The sequence below is a fragment of the Cupressus sempervirens genome, chromosome 8 (genome assembly GCF_028749045.1).
Source record: "Cupressus sempervirens isolate cs-2001-9-10 chromosome 8, ASM2874904v1, whole genome shotgun sequence".
Taxonomy (NCBI): Eukaryota; Viridiplantae; Streptophyta; class Pinopsida; order Cupressales; family Cupressaceae; genus Cupressus; species Cupressus sempervirens.
In genome coordinates this window covers 121,776,777-121,794,467 of record NC_143125.1, presented here as the reverse complement: position 1 = coordinate 121,794,467, position 17,691 = coordinate 121,776,777, and the positions used below count along the sequence as shown (strand labels likewise).

Sequence of the window (17,691 nt, the reverse complement as noted above, 5' to 3'; positions counted from 1 at the left end):
CATGACCAACCTTCATAGTATTTATGAGCCTCAAATATTTAAAGAGGCAAAAGGGATTCCAAAATAGGAAAAGGCTATGGATGTAGAATACCAAAGTCTTTGGGTTATCTCTGATCTTCCTTTAGGGAAAAGGCCCATTCGCTACAAATGGGTGTATAAGGTCAAGTATCATGTAGATGGTACCTTCGATAAATACAAAGCCAAATTAGTTACTCAAGGGTTCACACAACAAGAGGGCATGACTATGAGGAGACTTTTGCTCCTACTGCCAAGATGAATAGAATTCGCCTTCTTCTAACCATTGCAGCTCAATTTGGATGGAAAGTCCATCAGATGAATATTAAGAGTACTTCCTCAACGGTGAGTTGTAGGAAGAAGTATACATGACACAACCTCCTCGCTTTAAGGTTGCTGGAAAAGCTCACCAAATATCTCTACTCCAGAAAGCACTCTATGGACTTAAACAAGCCCCTAGAGTGTGGTACATCAAGATTGATTAGTATTTGGTTGCTCATGGTTTTCAACATTGCCCCTCATATAATAATTTGTATACCAAATGCTTTGGTAATGATGTTCTCTTTCTTGTTATATATGTGGATGACTTGATCATCACTGGCAATTCAACATATTTGACTGCAAAAAATAAACAAGATCTCTACAAGGATTTTGATATGACGTACACGAGGCTTCTCTATTATAGTTTAGGTGTTGAGGCTTGGCAGACTGATGGTAGCATCTTTATTTCCCAATCCAAGTATGCCAGGAACATGTTTGGCAGGTTTCAAATGCAAGATTGTAAATCTGCTTCCACACCCGTGAAGAAAGGACTAAACTTGCCAGTCAAGTTCAAGTATCCTATTGTTGATGAAACCACTTACTTGTAACTAGTGGGCAGCCTCATCTATCTCGCTGCCACTTGACCTAATCTTAGTTTTGCAGTGAGCTACATTTCACACTTCATGACAGCACCCAAAGTTGATCACTGAGTAGCAGCAACGCATGTGTTGTGTTATGTGAGGGGCACCTCTAATTATGAACATCTTTACACTAAAAGTCATAATTCGAGACTTGGTGGGTTCCTAGATTCAGGTTGGGCAGGTTCAATTGATGATAAAACATCAACCTTAGGATATGTGTTCAATTTTGGATATGGTGTTGTTGCTTGGACTAACAAGGAACAACATGCTCTCTCACTCTCCTCCACAGAATTAGAGTATCAATAAGTTGTTAGGGCAACTTGTGAGATAGTTTGGCTTCGTCAGATGCTTGCAGATAAGCATTTATCTCAAGTAGGTCTGACTCCCTTTCTCTCTAATTATCAAGGAGTTATCAAACTTGCCAAGAATCTGGTCTTCCATGAAAAAATCAAACATGTGGACATTCATTGTCATTACATTCGGTAGTTGGTTTAAGGCGAGATAGTTCAGTTGCACTAAGTCCCAATAGCAGAGTAGACTCCAAACATTCTCACCAAATAAGTTTGTTAAATTCAGGGGCCAACTAGGTGTTGCTGATAGAATGCCCATTAAGGAAGGGTATTAGAATATCATTTAATTACTTAAATGGTACTTAAATGGTCATCTATGTAATACTTGTAAATCTTTGTAGATAGGATTGTATCTTAAGTTTCTTATTAGAAACTTTGTAAGCTCTTTATAATGATCTATTTGATCATTTGTTAATATATCAAATAATTTATCAATCACTTCTCAATAATAGTAACAACTTGCAATTAAAAGTAATAACATAAAAGGGATATGCATGTCAAAATAGTATAATTAAGGAAATTTATGCTGAAAGGAGTCAACCAAGACAAAGGATCAAGTTTAGCACCTTGTTTCACTAATTTGAAGATGGTGGGAAAAAAGAACATATCCTACATATCCCATCTATACAGATTTACCAGTTCAGAAAAAGAATAAGAGGATACACAGGTTCAAAAGCTACATCAGAAACTATCTGCTCAGCCTTTCAAGTGATCCATTGGGAAATCAATGTTGCTTGATAAGAAAAGTTTTGGCATCTTATAAATGTGTATAGATAGACAAGAGACTAAAGATGGAACACTCGAGCACTTGTAATCTCGTCACTTCAATCAAACAAGTCACAAAATAGAGACCCAATATCCATCATTTTATTGAACTTAGGAATTCAAAATAGAAATGACTTGCATCTTCAAGACATGTGCAATGCCATCCAACAACGAAAGCAGAAAAATAGCAAAAGATATTATTAAATTTAGGTGTTCACAATATATCTAAAATTCTAAATGCCAAAACTAAAGGAAACAAACAGAAACAGAGAGCTTTCCACTCTTGAGAAATGTTACGATACATACCCCAAAATCAAGTACATGAACAGCGCAGTGAAAAACAACTTTGTCTGGTTAAGCATTGTAAAAGTGAGAGAATCAAGATTTCGATAAGAAACTTGCAATAAACTGTTCTGCAAAGCATATATTGCAGCTGGAAGAGCAGAAGCTGTCAATGAACCTATTAAAGTCCATTCTTTGTGAAGTCTTCCCAAGCTGCCTTCACGTAATATAAGTATTAAAGCACATAGAACCTGTGTATAGGCATAAGGTGCAGAGATAAAAGTTTGAATATCAGCAATTACTTGGCTGAACATGACAACAAAGTGCACATGAGTGATCAGAACTCAGTAAAAATTACAATACCTAAGGAATTGAATACACAAAAGCAAAAAACTGGAAATACCTTTGCCCACTCACACACCAGCACAGAAGTAGTCACAATTACTTCCTTCCTGTAAGATCAAATGAATGCCAGAACCATCAATAAATTAAATTTGAAAAGGGATAATAGTATTTTATTGCTACTGGAACAAATTAATTGGCATTAAAGTTAAAACATATCTGCTTTTCATTTCTCAAACTACAGCCTATTGAATAAGATCTTTTTATTGTTTCTATCAATAAAATTCATAAAATGAAAGAGCAATGGGAAAATCAACCTTATCAATTTTTGTGTCAAATATTACGTGCCCGATGCAACTTCAATTGTATTAAGATTAGCCCTCACTAATAAAAAATCAATCTTTGTTAGGTCAATAGCATATACAATAATTTATCTCATTTATGCAAGGAATCATATCCTAACACCTGGTTCTCGTCGCCTGTATCAGAAATATATCCCCAAAATAGAGATACATGCACGATCTCCAGTCAGTAGGAGCATGAAATTTGCATCTCAATATGTTTCATGTAAGTGTTTCCTAAAAAAGGAAAACTACCTAAAGTTTCTTAGTAATATCATAAAAATTACACTAAAGAACTAAAGAATCACTATTAGACTTCTATTATTCCTTTTTTCCTTTTTTACTATAGGAGGAACTAACAAGCAAGTAGTCCAGCCTAGCACTCACTTAGAAGGCAATAAAAGGCAAGGTGATCCACTATAACCTCTTGGCTCTGCTTGGAGAAGCCCCACATCATAGAATGACATTTTAATTGACGCTCAAAATATGCATAGTGGGATGAGAGAACCTTGATCATTCAGGCATTCAGTATACGCAAAATTTCAATGTCTTCTTGAATATTAGCAAAAAAAATTGTAGAAGGGCTTTTCATATTGAACCCCAAAAAGAACATATTGTAGAGAGAGAGAGACAATAATAAGGGTTAAGATATATGCATGCACTAAATTTATCAACTGAATGAAAATGCAGTCACCTCTCAGTACCATGTACCATGCTTTTAAAATTGTTGTTAAAATTATATTGCACCTTGTATTTACCTAATAATTATTAAGGTAAATTAGATTGTTCATTGTCAATCTCCTTGATTGATGGAAGTCTTGTGCCACCATCACCTCAATCATTCCTGGACTGAAAGGTAGTTATTTGCCACCAGTATGACATCAAGTTGAAATCACCTCATACCCTTGCTCTTACATATTGATTCAGTCCACTAGATTATTGTGGCTAACTCAACTACTCTAGGACACTTGACATCTTCAATTGTTCACCCCAAAGACTATATATCGTAGTCATCTCCTTTGATTTCCATAATAAAATTAGTGTTATTCTATCATTCTCTTTTTGTATGCAATTGAATTCATCTCGTTATTATATTGGTTTCGTTCCAAGGTAGACTTAATTGTTGAAAATTTACTTTTCATTAAATCTTACATGGCATTAGAGCAAGACCATTCAAGTGCCATTTAAATCAATTTGAGAGATTAATTAAAAAACTTAGTTAAGCTTTATCATTTACAAATTGAATATCTTAGGTGATCTATTGTGGGAGGATATGAAAGAAGCAAACAACTTCATTGCATTCAAAAGGTCCAAAATATCTAGGTAAAGCTTACATTTTGTCAACATCAAACACCATGAAGTCAACTTAATTTAGATTTTCCTGAAGGGTTTCATTTTGCAAGTTGTACACTTTTTGAAGCATTTCTCCACAAAAAGCACCTCACTGTTGCATCCAACATCACCTAAAATCTTCATATCAATTACCTATTTGCCAAAATTGAAGCAAGTGACCCCAAATTGTGAAGAAAAAATCCTTTAGTCATCCCCTACAATCCTACAACCCTACCCAATGCTGATCTCGCCATTCATATGCTATCATTCCCTACCTCCCTCTTGTCATTCATCACACTCAACATTCCTCTAACTCTCACCACTCCTAAGTGCACCACCAATGGAGCCACCTCTACAACACCATGACATGACCTAAGTAGCTCAATAACCAACATCGCCACCTACACCACTCAAGTGACACCAGTGGCCAAGGAACCCTCAAACAAGTCTCTTTGTCCCCTCCAAAGGTCATGTTCACACATAAATTCCCTAAGATGCAAAAGAAGGCAAATGATTTGGTGAGAAAGAACACCTCATTTTATTAATACCTTCAAATCACTAATTATAATCGTCATGTAATTAATTTGTCTTTATATAACTCATTATATTTGTCACTTAATTTTTTGGTCTTGAAATAACTAATTATATTCATCCCTTATTTTAGGTTGATATTCCAAGCCATACTCTACGAACAAGAAGCAAGTTGGAACCAATAGTTCAAAGAACCAAAAACAAGTCATTCACAATTTAAAAGGTAAAAGATATAAAATAAATAAATAAATGCTTACTTTTGGCGAGGGAATGGAACTCAGATAACAAAAGACACTTAGAAATCCATCCATTAAATCAAAACAGTAACATAACACAAATAAAACTTTACCTTCGCTATTTCAACGCACCATTCTGAATTTCTCTTTCAACCACTATACATTTGGATATAGAATACCACTTGTTTATGTTAATTAATGAGTTATTTTTAGTATCCTAGATAGAATACCACTTGTTTATGTTAATTAATGAGTTATTTTTAGTATCCTAGGTCTTGTTGTAACACCACACCAGGGAACCCAAAAGAAATTAACCTATAATGTTACTAAGTTTTCTAAAGATTTTTTTTTAAAGATTAAAACAAACAAGAGATAACATAGTGGAAGCAATACAATAACAATTACATCTCTCAAGGGTTCCATAACATTGAATCACACACATAAGTTTTAATAAGATTAAATCTGATACATAACAAAGTCCACATCATAGGATAACCATAAGTACAAAATCAAATGAAATAATATACAAGTACAGAAGATGCCACATGGCATAATCAAAATACATAATCATCCTCTATACGTGTCACATGGTATGAAATGCTAAAAGAATATACATCATGATAAGATACAACATCTCATTGGATCCCAAATAACCAAAGTACAATAAATCAAAATATGACCCTAAAACATAATCACAAGATCAAAAGAATAGAACAACTGCACAAGGTGCATCCAGCATCGGCATCCAGCTGTCGGATCTCAATGGTATAAGAAACACTACCATTCGACCTCATGGAACCTAAATGGCCCACTCCCACCATGTTGAGGAGATAATCTCAAGTCTCAAACGGATAACAATTCAAAAGTCATAATAAGAATCTAGGTCAAGGAATCCTGCTAGCAATCTATCTCAAAGGTACCAAGTACACAAGTAACATCTAATCTTAGAGGCAACAAAGGCACGTAAGATACCTAATATTCATGTAGGCAAGTGTCATCACATGAGTCAACTCTAAGATTACCCTAGCAGTCTCTCTGGACTCCGGCCCCCTAGTGACTCTATGTTACATCAGTATCCTTTCTTATAGACAAGGCATAATGATGAAGCAAGGTCACAACCAATCATCCTCTCTACTCCCATCCTAGCCTGTACTAGCACTCGAGGCAGGGGCGAGGTAAAACACTGACTCTTGTTAATTCATTTTAACCCCATTAATGAAATGTTATCACTTATTAATACAACTTACAATGGGTTACCCATGCAGCCTCTTTAGAGTTTTGACCTCCATTGCAAGCCACTTCCCAGCATACACATAAATAACCTACCCTAAGCTCATTGAAGTATATCTTATAAAATCACAATATTCACCTCAATCCTATACAAGCAATTGGAAAGCACTAATAGATAATTCACATTATTCACCTCAATCATATACAAGCAACTAGAAAGCACCAATAGATATATCACAATATTCACCTCAGTCCTATACAAGCAACTAGAAAGCACCAATAGATAACTAATTAAAAACCTCATAAGGTTGCACCAAGAAAATCACAATACATGAGCTTACTCGATCTAATCACACAAACACGTGGATATAGCACATTGGTTGGGAATAAAATAATCGTGTCAAAACATCACATAAAAGCATCACAAAAACCACTTCCCAAGCCTCTGGTAAACATGCCTATCTAGTCAAACTACTAGGTTTCCCCCAAACCCACCACAAAATAAAACATGACATCTCGACATTCATTTAAAACGTGTAGTTAGTTAGCCATTTTAGGCTTTTTTTTTTTTTTTTTTTTTTTTTTTTTTGTTAATATAATTCCATAAAATTGATTTGCATCTAATTCAAGTTTTCATTTCATAATCATTTCACAGTTGGATAAAGGTTATCAATCGTGTAATATTACAATGTTATTAATATAAATGATCCTAAATCAATAACATAAATGTATATTATTAGATTAAGTCTTAATATCAATTTTATTTCTAAAATATTAATTTGACTTCTCTTTAAGTCTAATACTAATATTTACTTTTCCTTTAATTCATAATGTAACTCGAGATAACTCAAACTTGAAATTATAATTATAATTACAATTAAACTATTTACAATTTCTCTCATAATGTTTAAATATTCATAACTAGATGATTATATAGTTACCTCAACTATAACTCTTCTTAAAATATAGCTACGTCACAAATATATTTATTAACTTATAACTCCATTTGCATTAATAAATATATAACAAGTTATAACCCACTCAGAGTTTTTAAAAAAGGATTAATACTAAAAATCCACTTCCAAGAAAATAAGTAGTATTTATTTATTTATTTTTCAAAATAAACAAATAATTTATTTTTTAATTTTCGAAATTGACAATTAATCATTAAAAAAACTTGTTCTTTCTTTTAATAAATAAATTCGAAAATTATATTATATTTTTATGAAATAAAAATAAACATGTAATTAATATTTTCACATGTCTTAAATCATGCAACCATAATATACTTAGTTTTTTATATTTAGTATATTTGTTCACATGCATGTATAAGTTTAGCTCCAACATGCTTTCCTCTCAATTAATCTTTTGTTTTTCCAATAAATTTTTCAATTAAATTATTTTAAATATAAGAAGAATATTTACCTTTATTTAGAAAACTCATGATAATCACATGACAAATTTAAAGTTCAGACCTTAGCTTTTCAATTTGCTGGTTTCTTCCAATTTTCTACAATCAAATTAGAAATGGTTTTAAAAGAATACAACCATAATAATTTTCTATAATTTTCTACAGATTTTCTTAGTCACATTTTCTTGATTAATAAGTTTTCCTTTTCAAAATCTACAACATAATTCTTTATCAAAAGATTAATACAATAAATTATTTAGCATTATGCGAGCACCCAAGAAGACATGAAGTAGACAAATATTTCAATAAAATTCTACAATGGGTTTTCAAATCATACCTCAAAACAACAACTAAAATATGAGACAACCTGTGAATGCATGCAAATCAAAATCTTCAGAAACTTTCAACAATTCGTTTGCTCCAATTCCAAATTTTGCTCCCCAAAACCTATGTGTGGAGAAATGAGCTCTAGTCTCCTAATAAAAAATCTCTCAGCTTAGAGTTTCGGTTTTACGAACATGCAAAAGTCTTTCTTTTTTTTTTTTTAAATAATTTAATTCTTTTTGCATACTTTTTGCATTTTACTTATAATAAAGTTTATTTAAATTATTCTCACTTTGTTTTTATTAGATAATAAGACGTATTTAGAAGATATATTTATTAATTTAACTAATAATAATATTTAAAGTTCATTATTAAAATGAAACTTCTAGACTTATTATTATTAAATTAAATAAATATAATTATGCCAAATTTGGTCTTTTAATTAAATCTTTAAATTTATTTCTTCTATTTGATTAATTTCAAAATTAATTAAATATAATTATATTTTGATTTTTCTTTATGAAAGTTCAATTAAATTAAATCATTTAATAATATCTTATTTGATTTAATTATAACTAAAAATCGCAACATACCCACAAACTAAATAAGAAAACCCATCTAAAAGACAAAGTACGAATTCAAACTTACGGGTCAAAATCTCGAATTCACGTCACTTGACAAATTCAGAAAGGTAAATAACTCAGATACTTGTCCTATATTTTAGGACAATTGGCTCAAGTTAAGGATTTGGACTCTGAGAACTATCTCCCCTCTTTATCATTGAGATACTGCGATAGGGTACACTCATCCTGGCAATTCAGGGAAGTCGATGCCCAATACCTGCAATCCACATAAAAGTCGAACATGTACATCTACATATATATCTAAACTAAATAGACAATGGCGGAGAGTGGTACATCGTGTAAATCCTAACCAGTAGGTACATATGCATATATATCTAAACTAAACAAGCAATGGCGGGGTACCATCGTGTAGATCCCAACTAACAGACGACTATGACTCTCTCCCTCAACCACATCAGAAATGTCAAACATAAAGTAAAACATACATATCACCATACACATGCAAATATAGGGTAAGTAACCATAAAAACCACATAGAAATCATCCATCTAACTGTCATCATAAAACAACTGAAATCACTATATGAAACATACAGATCATGAAAGAATAACCAAGAACACATGAAACAAGTTTGTATCAAGTAGCTCATCAAATAAATAAGTATGAAATAACATCCAATCAAAGCAACCAAGTACCACTCAATCATAACACATAACCATAAAAGCTGGCCTAAAAGAATTCGGCAATAAAACATGAAAGGTAAACTAGGGGTAGGCATCACACTTGCTATATTTAGACTTTATCTTTTAGTTGTCATAATTCAGTCCATTTTAAGACATTTATTAGACGGCTTGATTTTCAGTTGACACTATTTTTAACATTTGTAAAACTCTATTATTTGTTTGTGTATTATTAAATACAATTTCATTTGTTTTTTAATTCTTTCATGGTATCATAGTGGAGAAATTTTTTGTCATGATAAATTCAAAATTGCATTATGCTTCAGACCACAGCTAGGGTTTACTGCAAAATCGTGTTCATCCAATCTGATTTTTTCAAGTTCCAGCCTTTTCCAGCATGTTTAGCTCAACGTCTGCTTCAACTTTCGTATTTTCACAAGGTTGACCAACAACCTTCATTTCAGTGATGGTATATTTGGCCAACATTACATTGGAGGGAATCAACAATTTTATGGCCACAATTAGAACACCTGGAAGAAGCGCATGATGACAATATTTGAATATCATTGTCTTGATAAGATAGTTTTGGGTATGGAAACACGTCCTACTCAAGCTCAGCCAGATCAAGATAAATGGGATGAACATAATTAGAAAGTTGCCATGCTGCTCCTCTACAACAGTTTGGAGGGTTTGCCGATTTTTCCTCAGATTCATGACAATTGTTAGCAGTATCTCTAACTCTAGGGAAGGACAGTTTTGTTATCCAACATCAAGTTGGATGTTTTGTGATGATTTCTGGTCAGAGTGTTCATCGCAAACTTGTCTCTGTGGCAGAGTTAGTGGCAGGCTCTTGTCTCTTGTTGCAGACCACTCTAAAGAATGGTACAACCTTCTCTATTTTTTGGCTACTCTTGGTCATTGGCATTCTGCAGATCCAGGGAAGGTTTCAGCAACATCAGAATGTTCTGAAGGATTTGTAATTAAAGAATTGTTACTTTAAAAAGTAATTAATGGTTGCTCCCTCATATAAGAAAGACCAAATGCTTAATAAACCTAAATACAAATCAAATTTTCAGTAAGTAAACTATTTAACCTTCACGTGGAGTTCTTTTTTGCTGATTTACCTTTTAAAAATTCAAACCAGACATATACCCAACGTAAATTACACATTCTAGAGTCAATTGACAAGGACACATAAGGGGAGATCACCAGACATATAATCCCTAATGCCTACCCAATGTAAATTACACATTCTAGAGACAACTGACAAGGACACATTAGGGGAGATTACCAGACATATAATCCCTAATGCCTCAGTTGACATCAACAAGAAAAAATAATAGGACAGAAATAGACATATATGGTAAATTAAAAACCTGAGCTCTTAAAAAGTAAAATGATCCCACTTGAGCAACATATATATAAATTTTGAGAGCATGCAAAACAGGTTACCTGAAATTTCTCTAAAAAGCGCAAAATCTTAAAAATTGCCAATTTAGGCAGCATAGGTATGCAACAAAGTGCGATGAACCAGCATGTTCAACCCTGCTACTACTGTACATTTTTTAAGTTTTTTGTGTGATCTTTCAGAATTAGACAGAAGCTGCAAAATGAGGTTTTTTGGTTTTGGAATTCAGTTAGAGTTGTCCAAAGTTCCATAGTTGAAAATTTTGGATTTGGAAAAAGTTTGAAAAACTCGAATCGTCAAAAACACAGTGAAAAAATTGGCACTTTTATCAAAATATTTGAAAATACAATTTTTTTTAAAATATTATTAAAATATACACATACAAAGATAAATATATTCCTTAATAGTATTTTAATTCATCTTAAATGAATCTATACATATAATTAGTAAATACAGTTGTCATTTACAGAAAATTTAATTCATGAATTGTAATGATAATTAAATAAAATTTAGCAGTCTATGAGTCTATTAAAATTTAAAATACTAAATTATGAATCTATTATACTAAATTAGTAAATAAATTTACATATAATTATAGGAATTATATGTAAAATACATTTGCAATTGAAAGATTCCTATAATATGTTAATAAATGTATTCTAATTTTCCCAATAATTTTACTAAAAGACATTTACATTTACGAAGCTGGAGTCACATTTTACATTTACATTAATTTTAAATACATTAGCAAGCTTTATATTACCACTTCAGTAAAACACTTGCCCAACAAACTGTAAACTCCTAAAAATATATTAGGATATACATTTACAATAATAAATTCCTCATATATTTTAGAAAATATTTTACTAAATGCATTTCCAAAATACATTAAAACAGATTAGACTGAAATCAAAAGTCTGCAGAAGTCGTCGGGGGAGAAATAGTTGGAATATATTTACATTAATAAATTCCTAATATATTTTAGGAAATATTTTACTCAAATGCAGTTACAAAACACACTAAAATATATTAGACTGAAAAAAAATTAATAGTCTGCAGAAGTCCTCCGCGGAGAAATAGTTCAAGTGTCCCTGCTGAATGAAGATAATATTTACTGTCGCGCTGCAGGAATAGACACAAAACCACCGCTGAAAACGAAAACCTAAAAACACAAACAATGATTTGGCAACTTTTTTCAATGCTATTTTAGACAATTTTTTCATTTTTTCAGGGAGTTTTCCAGAAAATGTCGCGGTGATATTCTATTAAACTCGCTGTCAAGTTAAACCGTGATTATATCGCTAGGCTTTTTTCTATGCGATATCTCGCGAGACCGGCAATTTTTTCAACTATGGTCCAAACAATGACAAATTGAGATTCAAATACTATTGAATACTGGAAAACAATTGAGTTAAGGCTTATTTCCAACATACCTAGTGTCTGTAGCCTAATTTTAATAAAGCAATAAATCAAAGTGTTGGAAATTAGAATTCTGATATAGTTCCAGCAAACAACAAATGTTGAGATCTGCTCTTATTCAAACAGCAGGATGCCCAAGCAGTGGTAGATGACGTCAAGGAATGACCAGCTGTGCATCGGGAAAAGAGACCTCCAACCACAGTAGAAAAACAACAGAAACCACAGCAAAGTTCACCTTGTAGAAACCCAAATCTGCAATAAAATAGTTCCAATTTGACCTCTGAAATGAAGCCGACTAGCTGGAAAAATTTGTCTGATCTTTCACAAACTCAGTGACTATAATCCTGCAAAGTATGCATTCCCAAGAAGATTCCAAATCCTAGCCAGAATAGCAAGGATGAAAGAATTACACCAAAAACATTAAGTGTACAAAGAATGATCTTTCCAAGAGCAAAAATGGCCCATATCGCCTTATAGGCCTGGCGTCCAACCTCATTAGGATTAGAAAGACCTTTTTCACCCTAATTTCCTTTAACCACATAGGCACCCAACTTAAGAGAACATCATTTTTAAGTTATAATAATAAAAATGTCTAAATAAGTCATGTAATTTTAATTTATTAAAAAGACTATAGTTGCCTACAAGAACTTTGTAAAACTTCATAACTCCCTCAAAACAACTCCAAACCGAATCCATCAGAAGTTGGGGTCCCAGTGAGTCCACCCAGTGAATCTAGAATTAAGTCAAAAAAATTCACTTGGTTCCTAAAAAATAGGAAAACCTAAAAAATTACCTAGCACTGAATGCAAGGTCTCAATCTCACTCCCCCTGGCCTAGAGTGGGGACATCATAGTCCACCCCTCTCGAATTTGCTTGTCCTCAAGCAAACTCAAAGTTGGATGTTGTAAAATATTGTCACTCTCTCATGTAACATCCTGAGCCGACAGGTCCTTCCATTTTATCAAACACTCCCTAATAAAACTTCTTCGTAGTTGATGCTCTTTGAATTGCAATATGATATCAAGTACTAACACCAACTTCCCCTCATCATACAAGGATGGTAAAACTACAGAAGGAACTATGTGTTGTCCTAAAACCTTCTTGAGGAGTGATACATGAAACCTATGCTCCACGGGGACGCGTTTCCTGCCTCTGTACCCTAGTACCCGTACCGGGTACGAAACGGGGACGCGGGTACGGATTTTGGCCGTACCCTGCGACGTCCCTTTTTTGAAGAATTCAGAAACGTCCCCGAAACGGCCAATTTTTTTGGGCAGGAAACTTGGGGACGGCCAGCAGTATCGGGGACAGTTTTGCCGTCCCCTATCCGTCCCCGAAACTGCTGGCCGTCCCCTTTTTTCCAATCAATCTGGTAAAGGCAAACCATCCCCAAAAAAATATTTTTTCCTAATTTTTGTTGTTCGTGTGGCCCCTAGTCATCTTAAAGACATAATAACAATATGCAACCCATATTTGGTCCATTAAAACACTAACTCTTCTACTTATTTTTCGATTTAACATACTTGCTAAGAGGAAGGAAAAAAACATAAGAGCAGTAGCAGCAATGAGCAAAGATTGTGTTTAGTGAGGCAAGACTGCGTTCGGTATTTACTATTTACCAACTATTTTAGTTGGACTTCTCTTTATTTCATTCTGATTTCAGCATGATACTTGAAGCCTTTAGGCATTTTAATTTTTGCTATATATGTATGTGATATTGTTATAATGGAAGCACTTAGTATTTGCCATTTGATAATATTCCATGTATTTATCTTCTAAAATGTCTATGGTGAATGGTTTATCAATGTTATGATATACATATTTGAATTTTGTCTCTATAGTAAAAAAAATCCCCTATGTTTTTAATCGCCGTCCCCTGATGTCCCGTCCCCTAAATTTTGGCTTCGACCCGTACCCGTACCGGAAACACATCCCCGTCCCCTAAAACGTCCCCGTCCCGGAAACTCCGTGGAACATAGCATGAAACACATTATGTATCCTATTGTTTGTTAGTAACTCCAACTCATAAGCCATGTGGCCAACTCACCTAACAACCCTGAACGGCCAATAGTAGTGTGGCTTGAATTTCTCTGCACCCCTCTTTCCTAAAGGGAATTGTTGGTAGGGCTGAAGCATTAGAGACACCATATCATCAACCTCAAATGCTTTTGTTGATTCTGGGCCTTCTGGATGTTCTCACAAAGGACCCTCATAATATCCTGGTTTTCCTGTAATAGATCCCTAGCACTAGTCACTCTACAATCATTCAATAACAAATCTAGGAAACTTAGCACATCATAATCGTGCAAGGCCCTGAAATGTGTCATCTGTATAGACAAGTGGCAAGTGGAATTATAACAATAGTCACATAGATGTAACCACTTCACCCATGCATTCTGTTGCCCTGAGATGTAATTTTGCAAATATGCCTCTGCACATTTGTTGACAATCTTTGTCTATCCATCTGTTTGGGGATGATAGTTAGTACTCGGAGTGAGCTCCATCTCACAAAGTCTGAACAACTCCTACCAAAAATGCCCCATGAATCTGTTGTCCCTATCACTGACAATGGTCCGAGGTAATCCATGCAATCTAAATACCACATGAAAGAAAAGATCAGCCACCTACGAAGTTGAATATGTAGTCGTGATCAAAAAGAAATGTGCATACTTTGTCAATTGATCAACCACCACAAAAATGTTCTCTCCCTTGAGCTTTAGGCAAGCCCGTGATAAAGTCCATAGGCAAACATTCTCACTTCCTATCAAGAATAGGAAGCGGTTGTAGTAACCCTATACGATAATTGTGCTCTTGCTTGCTCTGTTGGCAAACAGAACACTCTCTGACCAACTCAAGGACATTTGAGACACTTCCAAGAGAATCTCTCTCATACCTACCTATAGGTCTTAAAGTAACTGGGATGTCTTTCCATAAGTGATTCATGAAGAGTCCTTGATTTAATGCTCTTCACCCTCAACTCTAGAACTAAAAATACCCTTTCTTTGTAAATGATAAGATCATCCACAATAGAGTAAATGTTGTCTTGCATTATCCCCTCAATGAAGCTAGAAGCCCATGGATTCTTGGCATACTCAGCAATGATCAAATGCCTCTAGTCTTTTGAGATCTCTATCATGGCACTCAAATGGGGCCGACGGCATAAAGCATCAAGAACAACATTGTGGGTGTCTTTGACATAAATGAGGCAAAATCATAAGACTATAACTGACTCGCCCACTTTTGTTGACACTCATTCAAATAGCATTACCCAAGGAAATGTTTTAAGTTGTTGTGATCAGTCTTCACATAGAATTGTTGCCTGTTAAGTATTGTCTGAACTTTGCCAATATGTGCATGATAGCCAACAACTCCTTGTCATAACAACCGTAGCTTTTCTAAGGATCCTTCAGCTTCTTGGTCTCGAAAGCTATGGGATGACATCCCTAATAATCACTGCACCAATACCCTCTCCACAAGCATCACGTTGCAGCTCAAGGGTTTGGTGAAATTGGATAAAGCTAGCATTGGGCACGCAATCATGAATTGCTTGAACTTCTCAAAACCCTCTTATGCTTGAGGTGTCCAAATAAAAGCTCCCTTCTTAGTCAAGTCTATAAGTGGTGCAGTATGACATGAAAACCCACTAAGAAACCAATAGTAGAAAGTACACAACCCTACAAAGCCCCTCAATTGTGTCAATGTCTCTAGTGTAGGCCACTCTGTACTAGCACGAATTTTGTCAAGATCCATGCGCAATCCTACAGCACTAATGATATGTCTAAGGTACAACAACTCTACCATACCAAGCTCACATTTGGAGTCCTTGGCATACAAGGATTTTCTCTCTAGGATTCCCAAAAATGTATCTAAATGAGCCAAGTACTCCTCCCATGTTTTGCTATAAACTAGTATGTCATCAAAAAACACCAAGACACTCTTCCTCAACTGAGGCTGAAAAACCTTATTCATGATGGGTTAGAACATAGCAGGTGCAATAGTTAGCCCAAACGGCATAACTATAAACTAAAAATGCGCATAATGACAACAGAAAGCAGTGTTCTCAATATCATGTTCCCTAACACTAATCTGGTGGTAGCCTGTCCTCAAATCAATCTTGAAGAAATAACAAGTTTCATGTAACTCATCAATGCGAGGGATGGGGTACCTCTTCTTAATGGTCTTCTTGTTCAGCATATGGTAATCAATGCACATCCTAAGTGTGTCATCCTTCATTTTAACAAAAACTACTAAGGAAGCAAAAGGGGGCCTACTTGGCCTGATATGCCCCATAGCAATGAATTCCTTAAATGTCTTCTCAATCTCATCTTTCAACCGCTTAGGATGTCGATATGGTGTGATCATGACGGGCCTAGCACCCTCCTCCAACTTGAGGATGTGCTTACATACCCTGTCAGGTGGTCTACCTGGCAATACTTCACTGAACAACTTAGAATGCTTAATTCTAAGGTCCTAAATATTTGGATGGCATGTTGTTTCGTGAGTTTCATTTGTATAAGGCATCACTTTGAACTTCATTGCCCACTCCACTATGTCATGCCAAATCAACCTCTCAATCCTCCTAAGTGAAATGGTCTTCAGATTACTTCTTTTGATGGCCTTAAGGATATATGTAGACCCATCAATCGCAAACTTCATCTTCCTCTCATATAAGTTCAATGTGAACTCGCCAATAGCATGGAGCCATCTCATACCCAGGACCACATCGATATCACCCATATTCACAACATAGAAATCAGCCTTAACCTCAAAATTGTTGAGTTTCATTGGTAAATCTGGAATTATTCTCTCACACTGGAGAGTGCAGCCATCTGCAACCTTTACCCGGAACCCCTCAAATCCTTGTGTCTGTATATACCCCTTCTATCTACAAGCATGCATCCATAAAGTTTTGTGTTGCACCTGTATCCAGTAACAAAATGACTCTTTGACCAGCCAAGAGTCTCTGTATTCTGAAATAACCCTTCCAGTGCCATACTAGATAGGTGGGCTTCCTATAGGTGCAAAACTTCTTCGTCTTCCACCCTATTTTCTACATGTTCAGCTTCAAAATCATTGTGACCAGCAGCCTGCTGGTCTGTTACAACAGCAATGTCCTCTTCTTCATAAAAACACTAATTCATGGTTAAGATCATAGGGACCTTTGCAGTAGAAACATTGCTTTCTCTTGCGCAAGTCATTCAAAGTTTCCCTATCCAAAAGGGGCTGGAAATTTCTTCTTCTCACCTTCATTATCAGATTCCTTGGTTCTGGTTGTTTGTTGTTAAATGATGAGGATGATGCATTCGGAGTAAACTTATTCCGTGGAGTTGTGAGCTCCATGCTTTGTGCCTTCTTCATTGCCTCTTGCACAGTAGGGGGATCAAAACCCTTGATCCAGCCTCTCATAGGTTCATACAGCCCTTCCACAAAAAGTATAATCAACTGCCTTTTTGAGATTCCTGTAACCATCATTTATAACTTCTGGAATTCACTTATGTAAGGATCCAAACTGCCAGATCTTTCCACCAACATATTTGGA

At 34.7% G+C, this 17,691-nt stretch overlaps 1 protein-coding gene across 1 annotated transcript in view; it reads right to left on the bottom strand.

The window, feature by feature from the left end:
- LOC149541885 (Nucleotide-sugar transporter family protein) overlaps nucleotides 1-17,691 on the bottom strand; it is a 57,744-nt gene that overhangs the window by 27,718 nt on the left and 12,335 nt on the right. Inside the window, exons 2-3 of the mRNA XM_089796956.1 lie at nucleotides 2,718-2,766; nucleotides 2,339-2,565 (exon numbers count right to left, since the gene is read on the bottom strand). Coding sequence (XP_089653082.1) covers nucleotides 2,339-2,565; nucleotides 2,718-2,766 — 276 coding nt within the window. The remainder of the gene's footprint in view (nucleotides 1-2,338; nucleotides 2,566-2,717; nucleotides 2,767-17,691) is intronic.